The sequence below is a fragment of the Aptenodytes patagonicus genome, chromosome 3 (genome assembly GCF_965638725.1).
Source record: "Aptenodytes patagonicus chromosome 3, bAptPat1.pri.cur, whole genome shotgun sequence".
Lineage (NCBI taxonomy): Eukaryota > Metazoa > Chordata > Aves > Sphenisciformes > Spheniscidae > Aptenodytes > Aptenodytes patagonicus.
Window position 1 is genome coordinate 30,384,150 of NC_134951.1, and position 19,437 is coordinate 30,403,586.

General features: G+C 36.6%; 1 protein-coding gene across 3 annotated transcripts in view; it reads right to left on the minus strand.

Moving 5' to 3' along the window:
• The window catches only part of KHDRBS2 (KH RNA binding domain containing, signal transduction associated 2), a 420,140-nt gene that overhangs the window by 27,932 nt on the left and 372,771 nt on the right, over nucleotides 1–19,437 (minus strand). For all 3 annotated transcript variants that reach the window (XM_076332985.1, XM_076332984.1, XM_076332986.1), the window contains exons 9-10: nucleotides 6,003–6,176; nucleotides 3,999–4,048 (exon numbers count right to left, since the gene is read on the minus strand). In XM_076332985.1, coding sequence (XP_076189100.1) covers nucleotides 6,079–6,176 — 98 coding nt within the window. In that variant the 3' untranslated portion in view covers nucleotides 3,999–4,048; nucleotides 6,003–6,078. The remainder of the gene's footprint in view (nucleotides 1–3,998; nucleotides 4,049–6,002; nucleotides 6,177–19,437) is intronic.

Here is a 19,437-nt window from a genome sequence, read left to right on the forward strand (position 1 = left end):
GGTTTTTATTTGAACACAATACATTGCTTACTTGTTCTTGATTTTAACCTTCAGATAATAATCCTGGATGATATTTCATGAGGACTACCATAAATCCATATTATCATGATAAAATGTTAAGCGTTTCAATTGATGCACTCATATATGTTCATTATCCTGATCCTAATGGTAATTTGGTTGCTTTACGAAATTCCAGATACTCGGCTCAGTGCCTCAGTCCTGGCTGCGGTCTGGCAGCTCCCTCACAATAGGGAGACACAGACTTTTCCAGCCTGCTGTGCTTAGTGACCAGGTCTTCACATCCGTTCCTTCAGAGCTACCATAGACACAGTGATCTGTTTTACATGCACTCACGTTCACTAACTTCGGTGTTACTCTGTTTAGAAGTCAGCACATGTTCAAGTATAATGCAGTAATTATTGCTGGGTTATAGCCTGATTGGGGCATGTGGAGTAAGGAGTATCTCCTAGCTTTATGGCTATAGCTCCATTATTCTGAATGGAGGTTGAGGACCTCATTGAGCTAGAAAAACATGGTCAATATCCTTTGAGGTGAGGTCAGGTATACTGTACTTCCTAAGGTTCTTCATTTTTTCATCTGAAGATTTAAGATCTTCTTGCTTAAACAGTGTAAGATAAGCTGCATAGGAAAGAAATAGTTGCATGTGGCTACTTCATTTTCTGACAAAGGTTGCTGCTCTGGGGATATCTAATTTTTTTCAGTTAGAATGGCTCTTGAATACATGCAACAAGTCTGCTAGACAAAACAGAGCAGTAGTGCAATTTTTCCTCATATGTTACTTTTCCAGGAGCTTGTCCCTGGTGGTGCAGCTCTGTGGGTTCTGCTCCAGCAGGTGACAATGCTCTCAGACCCTTGGCTCTTTCTTCCTATTCTGTCTCTAGCTGGACTTGAAAATTGCTCCTTCCTCTCAGACTAAATTTCCAGCAAGTGAAGCTGTGTCAGTATGACATATGAAGCTACAGATTCTGTCACTGTGCTATCCACTCCACTATTCGATCACCATTTCAACAATGTGGACTGTCAAATGTTGCATAACCCACCTCCAGAAATCATCAGTTTCGAAACTGGCTCATTGATTCTATTAATAACAAATACTTTTTGGAATGTGCATTGTTTGCATTTATAATGCAATAGCCTACTTATTTAGGGTAATAAGTGTTTTCACCCAGGAGTGCATGTATTACCTACTATTTCATGAAAGCAAAGAATTTTTCAAAAGTAGACAGATCCATTTTAAAAAGAAAACAATGAAAAGAATATTTAGCTTGATGTTGCAGAGATACAACTAAGAATATTTTAGTGTAAATAAATTTTTCTGTTTTAAGTACTGAAAATTATAATGCACTACTTTGTTTTAAAGATCAAACTGTTCTATAGATGAGGTCAACCTGGACAAAAAAAAATCTTAGAAATCTTTTAATGGAAATGTTGCTTTTCCGGTGTTTTTTACTCATTGTTTTGATATTTTATACTAGTTTTTCTTCCTATTACAAACAAAACTACTTGGTATGTGAATTCATCCAAAGAAAATGTTTGGTTGGTGACTAGTGTCTTGGAATTATCTGTAGCACAATTGAAGTTCTTTGTTTTCTGATGATGCATGTAAGTTTTCAGGACCTCAGAATTATGGCTGACCTGACTGGAGGATGTGTGGAATACATCACAGCTTTTCACGGAAGACCTAAAGATGACTGTTAACTAGAATAACCAGACTCTCTTGTTACTCTTTCACAAATTAAGAAGGTGGATTTTTTTAATTAAGACATAGCTGATTCACTGTAAGACTTCTTCAGAAACTGATGTGAAATATACTTTGTAGTTAGCACAGAATGGCACATGCAGTCATGGGTAATTTTTCATACTAATTTCCTGAAAATCAATAGAACAAATGCTTACATAAAGAGTTGCTTGCACTGACTTATTAACCTACTTTTTCTAAATAATTCTTCTATAAGAATATTTCACAATGCATTGTTTTACTGACATATTCTGCATTTTTTTTGATCCATACAAATAATGGCTGTAAAGTGGACTTTGATACAATAATATCAAAGGACACTGCTCTGCTATAAAGCTGCATTTATTGCAGTCCATCTTCAAGGAGTTCACGCTAGTTGCCCTCACATAAAAATCTGACGCACAAGTGAGAAATTAATTTTATGTACTTTGCCCTGGATCTCACTTATATCAGGTATGACCTGCTCACAGTTTTGTGTAATTAATCATTTCAGTAAGGCATATGAGCATTTTCTGAAATACTTATATAGTAAAATCTATAATGTATAATATTCTATAATCACAGTTTACCAGTATGAAACTGTATTTATAGCAGTGGAGTGGTCCAGAGGAGGGCCACGAAAATGATCAGAGGGATGGAACACATCTCCTATGAAGAAAGGCTGAGAGAGTTGGGGTTGTTCAGCCTAGAGAAGAGAAGGCTCTGGGCAGACCTTATTGCAGCCTATCAGTACTTAAAGGGGGCTTACAAAAAAGATGGCGGCAAACTTTTGAGCAGGGCCTGTTGCGACAGGACAAGGGGGAACGGCTTTAAACTAAAGGGGGGTAGATTTAGACTAGATCTAAGGAAGAAATTTTTTACACTGAGGGTGGTGAAACACTGGCACGGGTTGCCCAGAGAGGTGGTGGATGCCCCATCCCTGGAAACCTTCAAGGTCAGGTTGGACGGGGCTCTGAGCAACCTGATCTAGTTGCAGATGTCCCTGCCCATGGCAGGGGGGTTGGACTAGATGACCTTTAAAGGTCCCTTCCAACCCAAACTATTCTATGATTCTATGATTCTTGTCTGTATAGATGTAACATATACTGACTGAAGCACGTTTGTATAACTATATGCAAGGTGGGTAGATGGAAGCCTTTTAACTATAGTGGTACACTTACACTGATGTGACTGTAATATGCAGACAAATCTTAATGCCGTCTTATATCACTTTGGCCTGTAGAGTGGTTGTAGTACATAAATCAAACCAATTTACAAAGGTCTTGAGGCAACCCTCTGGAGAGGAAAATTAAGCCCTTTATATCTTGTTATACAACACAACTTGTGGTTTGTAAGTAACCATTGAATACACCGATAGCTGGGAAATGTTAAATCAGCCAGACCACAATCATGGGAAAAGATGCCAGAGTAATAAATGCGTCTGGGATTGTGTATTTGGTGTGCAACATCATCAGTTTTGTTTATTAACTCTTATCTAGTTTAACAATCACAAGAGAGGAAGAGAATTTGTACTTTTTGTATTGTGATTAGGTTGACACTTCTGAGTGAGTGGACGAAGTTGTATCTGAGCTGAATTTATTTTTATGTTTCCAGCAATGACATTTGTCTTCAATCAAAAATCTCATATATAATCTGAAGTCTATATAAGAAGGTTATCCAGGATATGCCTTTATGTTTAAATGTATTTAACAGAGAAATATAGAAAGTTATGCCTTGATCCATGCCATTGCATGGTAATACCATTAATGTCTCTGCTGTTCTAAAGCATAAAAAAGAGAAACCTACCAAGCAAAAGAATAAATAACAAACTTCCTGTCTCTTTATAGATACTTTTGGCAGAGGAAGAAACGATAAATGTTTTGAGAAGTAAAGGTAAGCCAGTATTGTATTTTTCTATGTCATGTGACTAGTTTGTTTTCCAAAATGTAGGCATGCTTTTAATAAACACCAGCTCTTGTTTTTAGCAGGGGCAGTTATAAAGCATACCGTCTTAATATTTACCATTAAAAGGCTAGATGACAAGACTTCTTTTATTTAAATGAAGGGTATCATACCATATAAAAGCAAATGTTTTGATTGCCATTATACCGTAATCACTATGCCGCTATGCAGAGAAATATTGCTGGATAGAATTATTTATTTTAAAACTCTAGCTGAATATGTTTCTGTGTGTTAGTAAAAGCAAACGCAATGATAAAATAGGAAATAGGAAAAACCCCTGAGATGCGGCAGAGCTTACCTGACCACTTCTCAGCAGATCTGCTGCTTAGCTGTCCAGTGCCTGAGTCCCTGAAATAGTGAGACAGAATAAACTCAATGTAACCATCATGTAGCCTACTAAATTCACTTTAACACTTCAAATGACAAAACATACATTTCATAAACTATTCAAAAAGAGTTAGCATGCAACTCCAGCTGCAAGAGATTTTGTTCACAAACTGAACAGCAATAGGCCTGTACTTTATTCTCATCAAAAAAGTAAACCAATCACATTGACAAAAAGCCACTGTAAATAAAAAGACTGTATTTAAAGGATTAACAGTTTTGGCATCCCTACCATCAAGTCTTCTGTTCTTTTTTTGGTTTTTTTTTTCATCAGAATTTAGGTTATATATTTGTTGTTAGCAAGAGTTGCATTACTATTATTGTTAATTTTAGTTCTGTTTATTACCTTGAGGGTTATATATTGTAGAATAATTTTGTTGTCACTAGTTAATGTTAATTAGTTGTTTTAATAGCCTATATACCTATTTGTTATCTTTTGGTAGGTTTACTTTTTTAACTATCAGTAACTTAATAACTGAGAATATTTAACATTACTGTTGCATACTCAAAATTACAGAGTTACTATTAGTGTTACCTGTTTAACGTTTAGTCATCCTTTGAGTCCTGCGACATATTTCCTTAATAATCATCAGCCATCAAGTCTGATAGTCTCAAAAGAAATATCAGCCCTCTAAACTGCCTTCAAGGGCGGTGATATTTAGCACTGAAAATTACAAATAAAGTTTTTGAAGTTGAGTACCAACAACTGGGCAGTGACACTGATGATTTGTTTATCAAGACAAATTGTTATATACTACGAAAAATGCAGTCAACGCACTCTTCTGAGTGAAAACAAATAGGTGAATCTATGCAATGCTTACATGTTGAATGGGATATTTAATGTGCGGGGAAACTCAAAGGTTGAAGAACTAGCATTTAGACAGTCTAACAGTGGTAAGTGGTAATCTTACCTCTTTAAACTCCATTACATTCTCACGAGAGACATGCTAATACAAACAAGTCAATCAGAGTTTGTGTTTAGCAAGATCAAGCTTAGAGGATAGTTTAAAATCCATTTATTGTTCTAAAGCATGTTTTTCCATTAACATGTTATACATTAGTGGATACTAACCATGATTCATGTAACAGTTTAGTTTGTTAACTTTTAAATTATTTAACAACCAGAAGTTATTAATACAACTTTTAAAGTCTTACACAAAAAATCTTAAAACAGGCTTGGGTTCATTTTTGTAATTTTTATATAAAAAACATTTTAGGCATCTCTTGAAAAAGAAATAAAGCAGGCATTTAAAGCTAGAAAACAAGTAATTCCAAATTTAGTTTGTTACAAAAGGTTTCAGCTTTATTGACAAATTATGGCAAACATATTTGACAAAATTATGGTTTCCTATTTAGAGAAGCTTACACATGGAACTTTATGTGATTTTTTTTTAACAAATACAGGTTAAAACACTGAACAAATTCAGTTAGCTACATACATACAGTAGCTGCTTGTTTTCAACCCCATTAAAACAGCATTTAAAATTAAATTTACAAACTTAATATCGAACATCTTAATCTAAACTAACATATATTAAAAAAGACAGGTTAAAACATCTTATCTACAGCTTGATTATTGTCTGGTTCAAAAAAAAAAAGGAAAAAAAAGAATCATATTACAGTCTTTCAGCAACCCTAAACAAAAACTAAGCCTTAGCTAGTATGTAGAGAGACTCAAGATCTGTAACAGTGTCATGCTTTTTAAGTTACACACAGCAATGAATACAACCAACAGAACATCATCTTTGAATGGTTTATAGACAATGCTTGCCAAAGGTTTTTTTGTCTCTGTTTTTTTAAGTCCGTGTTATAAAATAATACTAATGCCAATGTCACTCCAATGTTATAGGAAATACAAGTAGTACATAGGATAATAATGAGCAGTAATCCCTAGGATAGAAAAGAAATGGACTATTACTTGTCTTGTTGCTGTTTATGTGGAGACCACAGGCTATTAATTGTCTTTGAGATGAGGTCACAGATGAGAAGGACCTTCAATATCTACCATAGGGGTGTTCCCTGTAACCCCCTCTGGCTGACCTTGGAGGTGGTGCCTTTAGGCTGGAACGGGTTGTGGCCCATTCTTCTTGTGCTAAAAACAGAAAAGAAAAACATGTTTTGTAAATATCTAAACTTGAAAGAACAAAGTGATGCCACTGCTAATGGCTGTCAAAATTCTCGAGGGTTTTGGCTGAAAGCTTTAGAAAAATAAAACGAGGATGGTGTTATGATCCATTTCTTTATACTCCCACAAAAACTTACGGAAAACTAACCTTCCACTTCTCTACACAGGCAACCTGTCTATCTCAGGATGAAAAAAACCTTACTCCTTCACTTTCAGCAGAGAATGACTACCTACTGTGGTGGCAGTACAGTCAGCTCTGGAAAAATCACTGCACTAGTCTGCCAGCCCAGAATTTATTAGATGTTTTGAGCTTTTACCATTTAAGTTAAAGCACCAATGTGAATAACATTTAATGCAGTTGGTATGTTAATGAGGAGTTGAATCATGAAAAGCTAATAGAAATACATTTGATTTTTTACTTCCATTTGAGACCAAAAGAAAGAAAATAATGGAAGAAAAATAACATGTAGAAATGAAGATACTACATTAAGCAAGAGAGTTTTGCCAAATAGTTTTTACTTTGCATTATCTTTAGAATACTTTTTCAAATTTGTGTGAATGAAATATGCTTGGGAAGAATACGTTAAAAACTGTAAGGTTAGTTCAGTTTGTCTTCAAAGTCTTTTCTTTCTCCCCCCCCCCCCCCCCCCCCCCTACAGACATGGTATTCCTGGAAGTTAAGCCTTCCAAAGGAGCAAACAGGAAGCTACAGTTGTGGTCCAGCTTGACCACCAAACTTGAACTCTCTCCTAAATCAGCTAGTGGATCGTCAAATTATTTCTCATTTTATCTTCCACTGACTTCAACTGATCATACACACAGCGGTAAAAATGGAAATGCAGAAATCATAGTATATCATCTATCTTATATCACATCATAGTGCAACATTACTCTGTTACAATAGTCATAGAATACATCTGACATGCACATGTTCATGAGGAAGCTCCAAAATCTCTACAACCCCCCCAAAGTTATATGATATTCTGTCTATATCTTTGTAATGAAATACAGAAGCTATTAAGAAATCAGTGTGGCAGATGTTAGCTATTTTCCATATTGTTTTATTTTATTGGTGATCAGCATGTTTGTATTACAGGTATGCATAGAATATTAATGTTTGTAAAATATAAAAGTAAGGGTCAAGCTTTCTGATGCTGGGAAAAAAAGAACACTTGAAGTGCATAAAAAACAGAGATTGAAAAGAGAGGAGTTTAAAAGATTGGAAGGTGACTTGAAGCCAGTAGGAAAGGGAAGGGAAGATTCAAATTGATGATGAAACAGTATACTTGCTGTTGCTATCAAAACAAAACTAATTGATTGGTATATTAAAATAGAGCCTTTTTCCTAAGACTAATGTGGGGCTATTTTATTTCATTTATAAACAGGTAACACGGTAGTAAGCAGAACTATCCAGTCTTGAACTACTGCTGAAGATTTGAAACATTTGAGGTCCTCGCCCCATAAATTTAAAAATCTAGTTGTATCTATTTTTTAAGATGCACATAATTTTTATGCCTTGATCCATACAAAATTTTTTAAGTGCCTGTTGAAGAAATTAACATTTCAGAACATATTTTCCTTGCTCAGGTCTTGTTTTAGACTTTTGCTATCCCACTCAGACACCAAGTATTGAAATGAGTACTCCTGACTCAGCATGGTCAATAAAATTCATCTATAAGGAATATAAATGTGAAACTTGCTGAACTACCAGGTATAAGAGGATACTCTGTGAGATAATGTAGGACATACTAGCTATAGTGAGCAGGGGCAAAAATATTCATTGCTCATAGCCAAGAAGAACATATTTTTAATACATTTTTCATGTTACATGCAACTTTCTCATTTATTTTCTAATAATCCAAGCAGAGATGTTCTTGAGTTCGATCTGATTCCTGAGGTACCTGTAGAGTGAATCCAACCTCAGTTCATTTTTCTTTTTGTCTTGTATTCCATTCCCACTACTGGAAGGAGAGACTGGGCTTTCAAGTGTCAGATCCCTGCCAGAAAGCAGTGACAGATTCCTAGCTTTTTGAAAGTAGTGTGTCTATTGCAATTCACTCACAGCATTGAATAATTTTGTTCAATTTTTTAACAGAATGAACTGAACAAGAGAATAGAGCTTTCTATGCAAAATAAAATACATAGGCTAGTACACGATAATATTAAAAATCAAAATTGTATTATTCATACAGTTCAATAAAGGCTAACTACATTGCCTTAAATTTAGTCAGCTACTTGATTAATGGAATGATGGCCTTAAATATAAAAAGGAACTGAAAAAATCTTCATCTCCATTAAGACATGTTAAAGATTTTCTTTTAGTAAAGCAAGTTTTTAGAGTGACAGCAACATTTTCCTCTCAGGCAAAGACTTCATAAATATACCTTCTAGAGCAGAACAAGAGTTCAGTAAAAGGTCCATATTTTGATTGCTTTGGGCTCAGTTGCTATAGATAACTTACTAAAATTCGGTCTTCACTAGTTTCTCCTTAAACAGTTTATTCATATCATTTGGTTATGATGAGCTTAAAATGACAAGACTTCCCAGTGAAAGTAATACATACAGAGGCCTTTGTTTTTCTTCTGCATCTTGATTAATGTGTCTATTGATAATAATATAGAATTCCAAATACATGATAGTGATATTGTTACATAGTACAAGCACAGAAAAAATTGTTTGGATTTTTCTTTTTGTATGCATGTGTTAGAGTCCAAGTTCCAAATGAATTTTTGAGCAATATGGTGACATATTAGCTACATGTATGGAATGGTGTGCTGATGTTACATTTTCGGTTTACTATTTCCAAAACCTTTATAATACAATGTATTTTGCTGTCAATCATACCACACTTTTAGCCGTAACACAGGAAGTATGTGAGTAAATAAGTTTAAAAATCCATCCTTTAGCAGAAACTTTGCGAAACTGAAATCTTACCCAACATGGATAGGACCACATACTGTCCACCCACATGGGAAATTGAAGTCACAATTTCTTTCTCTGGCAGGTCAGGAAGTCCTCCTGGGTAAAGGAGAATGAGGCCTCCTGTCCATGGGAGGGAAACTGAACTCTCTTTAAATGTTGCATGGGTGGAAAAGTACAAAGACACTGATATTTAGTATAGAGAAGCTCTTGCAGAATAGCTGGGGATCTTCATGGTTGAAGAAGCTACACCATGAACGGAAAGGTGGTAATGTTTTGTGTGCCCTCCGTTTCAGAGCAAAGCAAAATGGGTTAGTTCAAATCAACACTGAAGGTAAATTAACGTTTCACCTTGCACTGAAACTAAGAGAGCAGTCACATCTTTGGTTACAGTTAGGATGTGGATTCACAAAACACCTTTTCAGTTGAGACACGGTTAGTGACTGCATTAGTGCAAATAGTCTATTTTTTAATGCAAAGGAGACCACATTGACTTGAAACAGTGCTCAGGGTCAGACAACATGTTTTAGTTGAGAAGCAGTAATCAAAACCTGCGAGCTTATGGAATAATATAAACTCCAGCAAATGCTTTACTCTGGCAGTCACCAGGGGAGACACTGGTGACTGGAGATATTGCCAATGATGAAGCATCAGTTTTTTCCCCCAAAATTACCACAGGGCAGAGCATGATTTATAATATGTAGGAACTGCTTGGGGTCAGATTATTTATTAAAGTGAATTTTGAGTGTGAATGGTCAGTCGGACCATTAGATCATAGACCAGATCCAGGCCCACGGCCTGACCAGCAGTGTAGGCACACAGAGTATTATCGCATGTTGGCATCATGTTGAATTGTGAATGGGCCCAAATGCAGGTTGGAGAGGACGCTTATTTCCTTCCTCTTATCTTCTGATGACTTTCGTCTGCTCCTCTGGGTACAGGTGTTACTGGCCCACTAACTTCCTCATCTCAGATACTCCTTCACTGAAATCAACTATATTTCCCAAAACCAAGAAGTGAATTTGCCCCTCCAATCACATCAGAGCTGTCAAAGAGTGTTTAAAGTTTTGTGATGCAGATTTCTTTCCAGTTTTGGTTTAAGATAGTCAACCATTAGTAATGTACTGGCTATTCTTCTAGTGTAAATGAAGTATTATATCTCTACTTGACCTCCTTATTGTCCAAGCTTCATTTTAAAAAGGAATAAAAACTTTGTTGATGTTAAGAAACAAATATTCTTTCTGGCCATTCACCTTTGAAGTTTAAAAGTTGCCGCTGCCTATTTTTATTTTTTTTAATAACATTTAAAGACTTTTAAGACTTAAAAAATTCTCCCTGAATAAATGAAATTCATCATATATGCACTTTCATTTAGTAGGAAAAAAACACAATAGCCCCCTTAGAAAATCAGAATACCTGTCATTTTTTTACCTGACTAATTGGAGTATCTAACGTTGCTACAGATCTACAACCACAAAAAATGACCTATATTCCAAAGACTCCAGGAGTGAGCAGAGGTAACAGAAAAAAAGTTTGACTGAACTGAAGCATTTTAGTTAATGAGCTTGTTGTTTTTTAATGGGCATGATTCTATTGCTGGTATCTTGTTTTTGCTAATCACTGCTGACTTTTGTGGCCAGTAAGAAAATAATTAGTTGACTCCAGACTGAAATACTGAACGGTTAAAACAGGTATCAAAGACTGCTTTTGTAAAAAGATAATGTTCTATGAAAACAGAAAAATGAAAATATAAAACATAAAGTGCCTGTTAAAATTCTGAAAGCTATTTCTTCTCTGCAAGATGTCTTCTCTGCAACTACATTTCAATATCTTGTTGCCTTGGGGTGGGAGGGGAAAGCTTGGGGAGGGGGAATATCCCCCGCAGAGCTAAAGTGAGGCTCAGGCTAGCACATATTGGGAGTGGACATCTCTGGAGAAGATTTGGTAGCAGCTGATCTTGCTATGGAACAAGAAACATTCCTGTTGTGATTTTTGGTGCATTCCATTTATTTTCTTTTTCTTTGAGCTGCTCAGGATGTTCTTTTGTTGAATATCAGGGTTTTATGGTCACACGAAACCAAAGTTTACTGTGGAAAGCTATTGCCTAGAGGGTTGAAGAAGTGGCAGCCAATATGATATAGTCCTAAATCCTCAGGTCTCTCATTCCTACAGTGAATCAGTTTCCATACAGTGAATTTAAAAATCCTGTCTCTGCAGTATGCTTCATTACACCCTTTAAAAATGGCATTTTGCTGTAAATGTGCTGCAGCTTCAGTTACCCTTTGCCGAAGTGCCACTGCATTTGCAGAGAAGCCTTGGGGAGAAGTAAGACTTAGATAAAAAAGGAGAAGCTTTATTTATATAAATGAAAATGAGTAAAGTAGTAAAAATACTCACTAAATGTACCACACAAAGACAAACCAATTTCTTGTTCCCTTCGAGTCCCCTCCCCCACCTCTGGACTGAAACACCTTCACATAAAGGTGAAACGTACAGTCTTTCTGGCAGTACTCATATAGTAAAAAATTACTTTATATTACCCATTGGAAGAAGCTGTTTTTCCTTGACTGACAGTGTTCTTAAAGTAAATTGCTGGTGTGGCTGTACCAGCTTCTGATACAGAACAAGAACAGAAATGTAATTTGTGGTACAAGTCTCTTATGCTCTTTTTTCCAGTAACGTGGTAGACTTATTTGCTTGATTCCAAACTTTAACAAGGAAGGATGATGGCCATAACTTATTTATATCTATTTGGTAATACCATCATCAAAATATGAGAGGATGGTTGACAGCTAACAGCTCTTGTTATTGCATGATAGACCCTACTGCATTAATAGGTGAATCCGTAGCCAAAACATAGATGAAAGTTTTGGGATTACAGCCTTTAACTGGGAAAACACTGGCCGCTCCCACTTATACAGCAGTAAAGGATTATATATTTATTGTGGAGAAAGCAAGATGAAATGGAGCAACACTATAAAGAGTCTCTGAACCACACGATGCCAATAAATTACAAGATGCAGCCACACATAGAAAAGAAATCAGATTATTAGTGTTTTTTCCTACAAGGATTTTTAATGAAGAACAATATATCTGAATGCTAGTAATTAAAAGTTCCTTGATGTGCAAAGTTGCTCTTTTATATCTCAGTTCCAGTACTCCAAGGTAACCTTTTTTCTTTCAGCATCAAGGCGGGCTCCTGAGAATGGAAAATTCTATCTTCAGGAATAATCTTAAAGGATTGAAGCCATATAGACTACCTCAGTAGTCACACAGAGATTTGGGTAGCTTGTTGGGTAGCAGAAGGGTTGAAAGACCCTTCAGCCTTTTTGATTCCCAAGCTGAGTTTCATTGTGTTTCAGAACATACGAGAACAGTGGAGTCTGGTCTTTGAGAGACTGTGCCGAAATGGAAAGGAAAGAGAGCCTGGACACATTTTAGCTTAAAAAAGTGACATGTTAATGAAGTGGAAACTGAAAGGGATTTCAGATGAAGAGCAGGTAAGAGCTGTAGCCTTGGAGAGAGAAAGGTATGGAGAGAGACAGAGAGAACTGCAAGCGAGTCTGTGAATCCGCGTGCCCAAGAGCTGAAAGGATGTGCAGGGCGGTCATCATGTTTTAACGCTGATTCCTTTTCCTCCTTCTGACTCCCTTGCAAAGAAACCCTGTGGAGTCTGACCTCCCCGCTCCCTCGGTGACTTCCAGCCTGCCAACCAGTCCTTCTGCTCTAGCGGGCTCCTCTCACCCCCTGTCCTTTTCACTTCTGACTGTCCCCAGTGCTATCAGGTGTCAAAGACTGTGATTGGAAAGAAATCCACACAGGCAGCTTAATAACTGAGGGCTGAGGGTCCAGTTTTTCCAGGAATTTGGTGTTATTGCCAACACCCTTAGCTAAGAAGAAATATTGTATGCTTCGCTTTCAGAAACGAAAAGTGTAAGTTATGGCAGCATGATGGAAACATAAGAGAGTTTATTGCTGAGGAATCTGAGTGTGCTTGGGCATGAGGATTGCTTTGGGTGCGGTAACAAGTGTCATAGCAAATTTTTTGGTGGCTACTTTGATAAGAAATGTGAAGTCATGGGCACAGACCTTTTAATTACACTGGCTACTTCTTTCAATTTGCTGTATGCTCCCTGTGAATCGATATTTGAAGCTCACCTTTAGGATACATAAATTAATTGCTATTATCACAGGCAATCAGCACCCTTGGTTTATGATTGATTGAAATTATATGTTAGTTTTTCTGCACTGCTTTTTACAATTCAGATATTGACTCTTAGTTGTGTTTGTTGAGTTATATAAATACTTCCAGTATCTGTTACAGACATTATTGATATATTAGCTGAGACTATCTTTAAAGATTATTGTTTGATCAATTGCTAGTAGACTCAGTAGCTCTGGTCTACTGTTTAAATACAGAATTTAAGTTAGATTTTTTTCTTACTGGAGAGTCGGAATGAAAAAAAGGTCCCGTGAAATTCCTTTGAATGTGGGGTCAGTAAATGGTATTGTTTATAACAGAGAGAGATACATATGAAGTTGTTTCTGTCTTACTATTTTACCTATGTAGTATTGAAAGCACAGAAAAATTCATAGTGGTCCATCTACCCCAAAATTCTACCCCAAGCAGTGGCTATCATCACATGCTTAAATGTCTTCTAGTACAAGATTCCAGAAAAGCACATATTGAGAGCACTTTTTTCCTACTCTTCAGTCAGCATTCTGCAACCTTGTAATGGAATTTTCCAGCATTGAATAAAAAACTCTTCCACAAATGCAAAGAGGGCAACAATACAAGTAATTAAAAGGCAGATCATATTAACAGATGTTTTAAAATTAAAAAATACATATTAACAGCATGTGATTTGCATATGAATATGTTATTTCCTAATAATTTTACATTTATATTCATTGCTCACTCCCTGTAATAATAAAGACCTGATCACTTCTTCTTCCTGGTAACTTATTTAACATCTGAATATTGCCCACAATTTTTGAGCATAATTTTATTCATCTCTGGTCAATTATTTTGGTGGCCAGGAAGAGATAAAAAGAGCTATTTTGTTTAGATACTTAAGATGTACATAACAGCAATTAAGATAATCATTTAATCTGATTTGCCATTTACCTTTCAGTGCAATTAGAAACATAGAAGCTGCTTTTAATTCAAAATAAAATAGTTTTCTTTCCTATGAGGAAAAAACCCTCTACCTTCTTTGCAAGGTCATTATAATGCATGCATTTGGAGAGAGCACACCGCACTAGAGATGGAGCATAAGTGGAATTCAGGAATTGTGATTACTAGCTCTACTCCTTGTTTGCTCAGTGACCTTGGATAATTGTTTAATATTTTGTGGTATGACTTCCTCACTGGTAGAATGAGACAGGAATACCTACCTCCCTGGGGCATTCTGAGATGTAATTAATTGCCTGAGCAGTAAGAGAAAAGTGCTATAGATGTGCTGAGCAGAAGACCCAATAGAAACCAGACATTTAACTTTAAAATGAGAACACTGAAAATTAGAATGATTTTCTTTGGATAATGCAATTTGTGCTGTCTTTCTAGTAAGCCTCCAAACTTCTCCCTCCATGAAAAGATGGGTGGAGACAAAGTACTAAGCAATGGTTGGAAACTTTGCCCTACAATAGCTAATGACTAAAGTTCAACTAACATTGGCAAAGCCAGGATTTCACCCCATAAATCCACACAGAAAAGACAGTTGCACTTTTCTTGTGTCATAATTGGACAAGTATATATTATCTTAGACAAAAATTCAAGAACAGGTTTGTTTTGTTGGTTTTTTTTCTGTAAGGAGAGCATCCGCTTATTTTTTCACTCTTCTGTTCTCTTTTTGCTTATCTGCAAAGCCTGCAACATACACAGGATTTTCTGACTTGATATCTATGCATTTTATAATTTTGTGAGAAGAATAGGTGAAGTGGCTATCTTTCAAATCACAAATGGTACCTTTCTTATTTGAAATGTGGAATCTTGTCAGAAGACAAAAAATATTTTCAAAACACAGGCTCAAAACCACTATGCTTACTTATACCGTGCTAAATACCACTTATTTTACTAAACCTACTGGATATGCAATATATATGGCTTAAAAACTAGTAATGCTAGGAAAACCTTGTGGTTTAATAGTCTATTTTCTGAACTTAGCTATAACTGTTTTGAAAAACTACTGCCCCTATGCTTGACAGTACATTCTCTTCAGGAGCGCTAACAAATTAGGCTGTATGGGTACTCCAAATCTACTTTAGTATTGTGAGCTGCCCTGGCTTAAACTGGTAGTGGAGAATCACAGAAATCCTCCAGCTGACTTAGCGCTGGAGCAGATGAGGAGTGCTTATGCACTCCACTCTGCCAGCTCTCCCTGCGGGTTAAGTAATGTCAGCAAGAGGAACAGTAATGACTAAAGGAGAAAGCCATTTCTTACAAGGCTTCAGCCACTTTTGCAGTGAACATCTGCCTCAGACAGGAAAGGAGCAGCATCAGACTACACAGGTAACTAGTTTGGGAAACTGCAACGCAGGGAGGAGACGGACTATTATCAGTGTTGCTGTGAGGTGAGTGTGAATGTGACAGTGTGGAGGGAGTTTTATTTTTCTCTTATTTTCAGCAAAAATTAATTTTCTGTTACTTTATGGTAATACAACACAAAATGTGCAGTGATATACTGTGTCTGGAATTATATAGATGGTCAACACTACATGCACATCAGTATTACAGGACTTTTGTCTCAGATTTTCCAACTCTACCGTTCCCATGGTGAAAGGCAGTTAAATTACCGTTTGAAATACTACATAGGAAAGTTTTGCATGATTTACTTATTCTTATTCTGTCATAGAAAATTATTTTTAATTCAGGAGTAATAAAGGAAGTACAACAAGTTGCTATAAATTAAAAGCACTCTCTTCTCATGCTACATGTGGATTTTTTTTCAGTGTTGTAGCATAATAACTGAAGTACAAAAGTTTTAGGATATACAGTCAGTTAAAAGAATGTGACAGGTTTACATATGGAACTTTCTAAAGCATTATAGCCTAATTAAATCACTGATTTGACAAAACAGCAATAACTTTGGTATCATCCCCACAGTAGCCGTCATAGCTGAATTCAAAATGTGCTCCTTTTCCTGCAGACTTTCAAAATCATGCTCTTATGAAAATCATAATCTCTTCTGAGGGTATGAATACTATTTGGGAGACAGCTAAGGTGATTCCTCCAGTAAAAGAATTGATAACATTTTGCAGAAAATCAAGGAAATGCTTTTGACAGTTCATTCTGTCCCACAGAGTAGGAATTGGATCTCTGATACCCTAGTAAGTATAGGAATGACTGAAATAGAAGATTAAAGGAGGGCAATTTATTTGGTATATCTTCTGTCCATATACAGTAGAAGTCTTCAGTGATTCCTGTTTCTGGTGGAAGAAAAATAGAGCCCTGTACAGGAAGACTCAGGAGCACTTCTGAGTTCCCAGGGCTGGGTGTACACCTGCCTCATGCTCAGGGAGAGACCAGATGCCTCTATCACCCCAAAATAAAAGTGATCATGCAGGTCCATGGCACACTCTGGCATCTTTTGGGACAGAACCACGGCACATGCAGCAAGGTCGTTTAGCCTGGACAGTTGGGAGGCATCAGGACTCAGGTGCTATATCAATATTAGCACACAGTGCATACAAATAGGAATGATCTGCAGAGTGAAACAGGTGATGCTGAGGACCTGATGGTCACACTCTATGGCTTCTAGAGATTTTTTCCATTTCAGACTGGCCCTAGTTTGAGCCTCTGAACTGAATTCTCACAAAAAGTTGGGAGTGCATCTTCTGGTTTAGTTTCAAACTAAAAGTCGTGTACTTTGAGCTCACTTGGTGATGTGAAAAGAAGAGCGATAAATGGAGACAATTGGGAAATCTGCTTCAAAAGAGCACTCCTGGTCCTATGCTAGTGTAGAAGCACCCAGCATGCGCTAACCTGCCTGCCAGGTGCTCTGTTGAGGCACAGCAGAAAAACTCCACCACCCTGGCACAACCTGTATCCTGTTGCCTCTGAGATGCCTAATCAATGCTAAGATGCTCCAAGAACTAGAAACCAAAGAAAGTTTTCTTTGGTATGTTGCCAGTGATATTTTCTATCAGATACCAAATGTATACGCTCAGATGATATAAATGAACAATCAGTGCACATTAGTAAAGCTTTATTAATTAGTGTTAGTAAAGATCTTGCCTGTAATCACAAGCTATGTGAAGTCAAACACTGTAATGAGGAGAATCAGACCTATGTCTCTCACATCTGCTTATCAGTCACTACCTTATCTGAGCACTTGATTTCCTACATTTGAAGACTTAAATGGGACTAGGCTAGAAAAAAATAGGGTTAGAAAGCCTTAGCACCCTGAGCATAATGAATATTAGGACCAATGACCTACAATACCAAAGTTGTTATTAAAAATGAGGAAGGAACTTGGACTTGACAGCTGAACAAACCTCTTATCTTCACCTGGAGAGCAATTGCTAAGAAGTGCTTTTTCAAAATTTACAAATCTTTTTCTGTATACATGGCAGCATGGCTTCATCTGGCATTGTCACTGCCATAGATTAATCAATACAGGGTTTATTTCACACTAGGATGGTAATTACTTGAGTTTCTTCATGAAATGAGCATGCATATGTCTCGTAATGAAGTATGAGAATTTATGTCTCCTAAGGTAACGTCTCTTCAGTCAACCTACTTATCAGAATTCCTGAAGTTTGAACCCTCCACACACTCTTTCCTCCCCAAATTTCATCATAATATATTTATTTTTACTTTTACTTGTTCAGCAGAAACTATCATTGTTATTCTAAAAAAAATTTGCTAGATAATACACTCTTCAGGACAAATACAAAATTAAAAAATAAACAGGATAATAAAATGTACTGGAACATTGCTGTACATTTTTAGTTATTAGCCCTATAAAGCCCTACAAAGAATTTGTTCATAAAGTGCTGTCTGTGTAGAGCATTACTTAGTAAACTAATTGTCATCACAACTGCAAAGCTCTCATATTGAGTGATTGGCAGGGAATTATTTGTGAAATAGTCAGTTAAATCATTGTGGCAGCATTTTACAACTTAAATGATGTCTTACATTAAAAGGAATTATACCAAACAGTTACACTCTCCAATTTTAATTAAAGATGGAATTATCCTAAAACCAAATATCAGTTGTTTACAAGTGAGCGCTTAATGCTAAACTGGAGTAGAATATGCACTACAAAATGTGGTAATTTGAGAAAATGTGCACATTTGAAATTTTTTTGTGAAAATAGAACACATTTAAATAACATCTCCCTGCCGCAATGGCAGCACATGCAGTAAACAGCCTTGCAAGCTTTTCCTGAATAGCAGCAGCAATGTAAGTGGAGTCACTTATGTCCTCCCTCTTTCTGTAAGAGACAAGGTACAGGTTAACCTTCCTAACTCTTGCCTAAGGCCTTTGGCAGATGGTGTTATTCTAATTTAATTGTGGTGGTTTAGGAGGTTATAGACTTTAACCCTCTCCTTTTACGCTCTACCTAAGGTTTCTGCTTTTTCGGTAGTAGCAACAGAAGTCCATGTGTACTGGCCTCTCAGATACTGCAGTTCATGACATAAAAACATAAATCACCATTATTTTCAGGTAATAATACACAAGGCAGTATATGCATCAGGCTGTGAACTATAGCATCTGACAACAGGCACACTCTTATTTTCCTCCATCCTCTCTACGGCAGTTTCAACCTTTGGAAGCAGAGGCAGGAGCCTCTTCAACCTTCTGCAGCCGAAACTGGCAGAGCTCGTCTGCTAGAGTCCCCAGCCTTTGGAAGAACTAAGACAGAAACAGTGTCTGGTAAGTAAAACCTTGAGTGCTCTGATCAGTGCAAGGGAGAAAAAGGATTCAGATGAAACAACTATGAGGCAGGTCAGATATAATTAATATAGCTTACAAGGTATTGGATGTGCCTTGCTAGCAAGTCATACTATCTCTGTTATCTTTCTAAAGTGGCCTAACACAGCACAACCCTTGTATCGAGAATACTGGTTCCTCTAAAAAACAGGGAAAAGGAGAAAGAAATGAGAATGTGAATGGTTTACAAAGGGCTTTTCCTTTACAGTGGTCCTGTCCAGTGAAGGTGCTCTATGACTTGGGCATGACATTACATATAGGTGGGAAATGTTCTTAGTTACCAAACTTTTAGTTGTACTGATACCTACTTACGGTAACAGTACATTTTATCCTAATCAATTTATAAGACAAATCATTAAATTCATGTTTTCA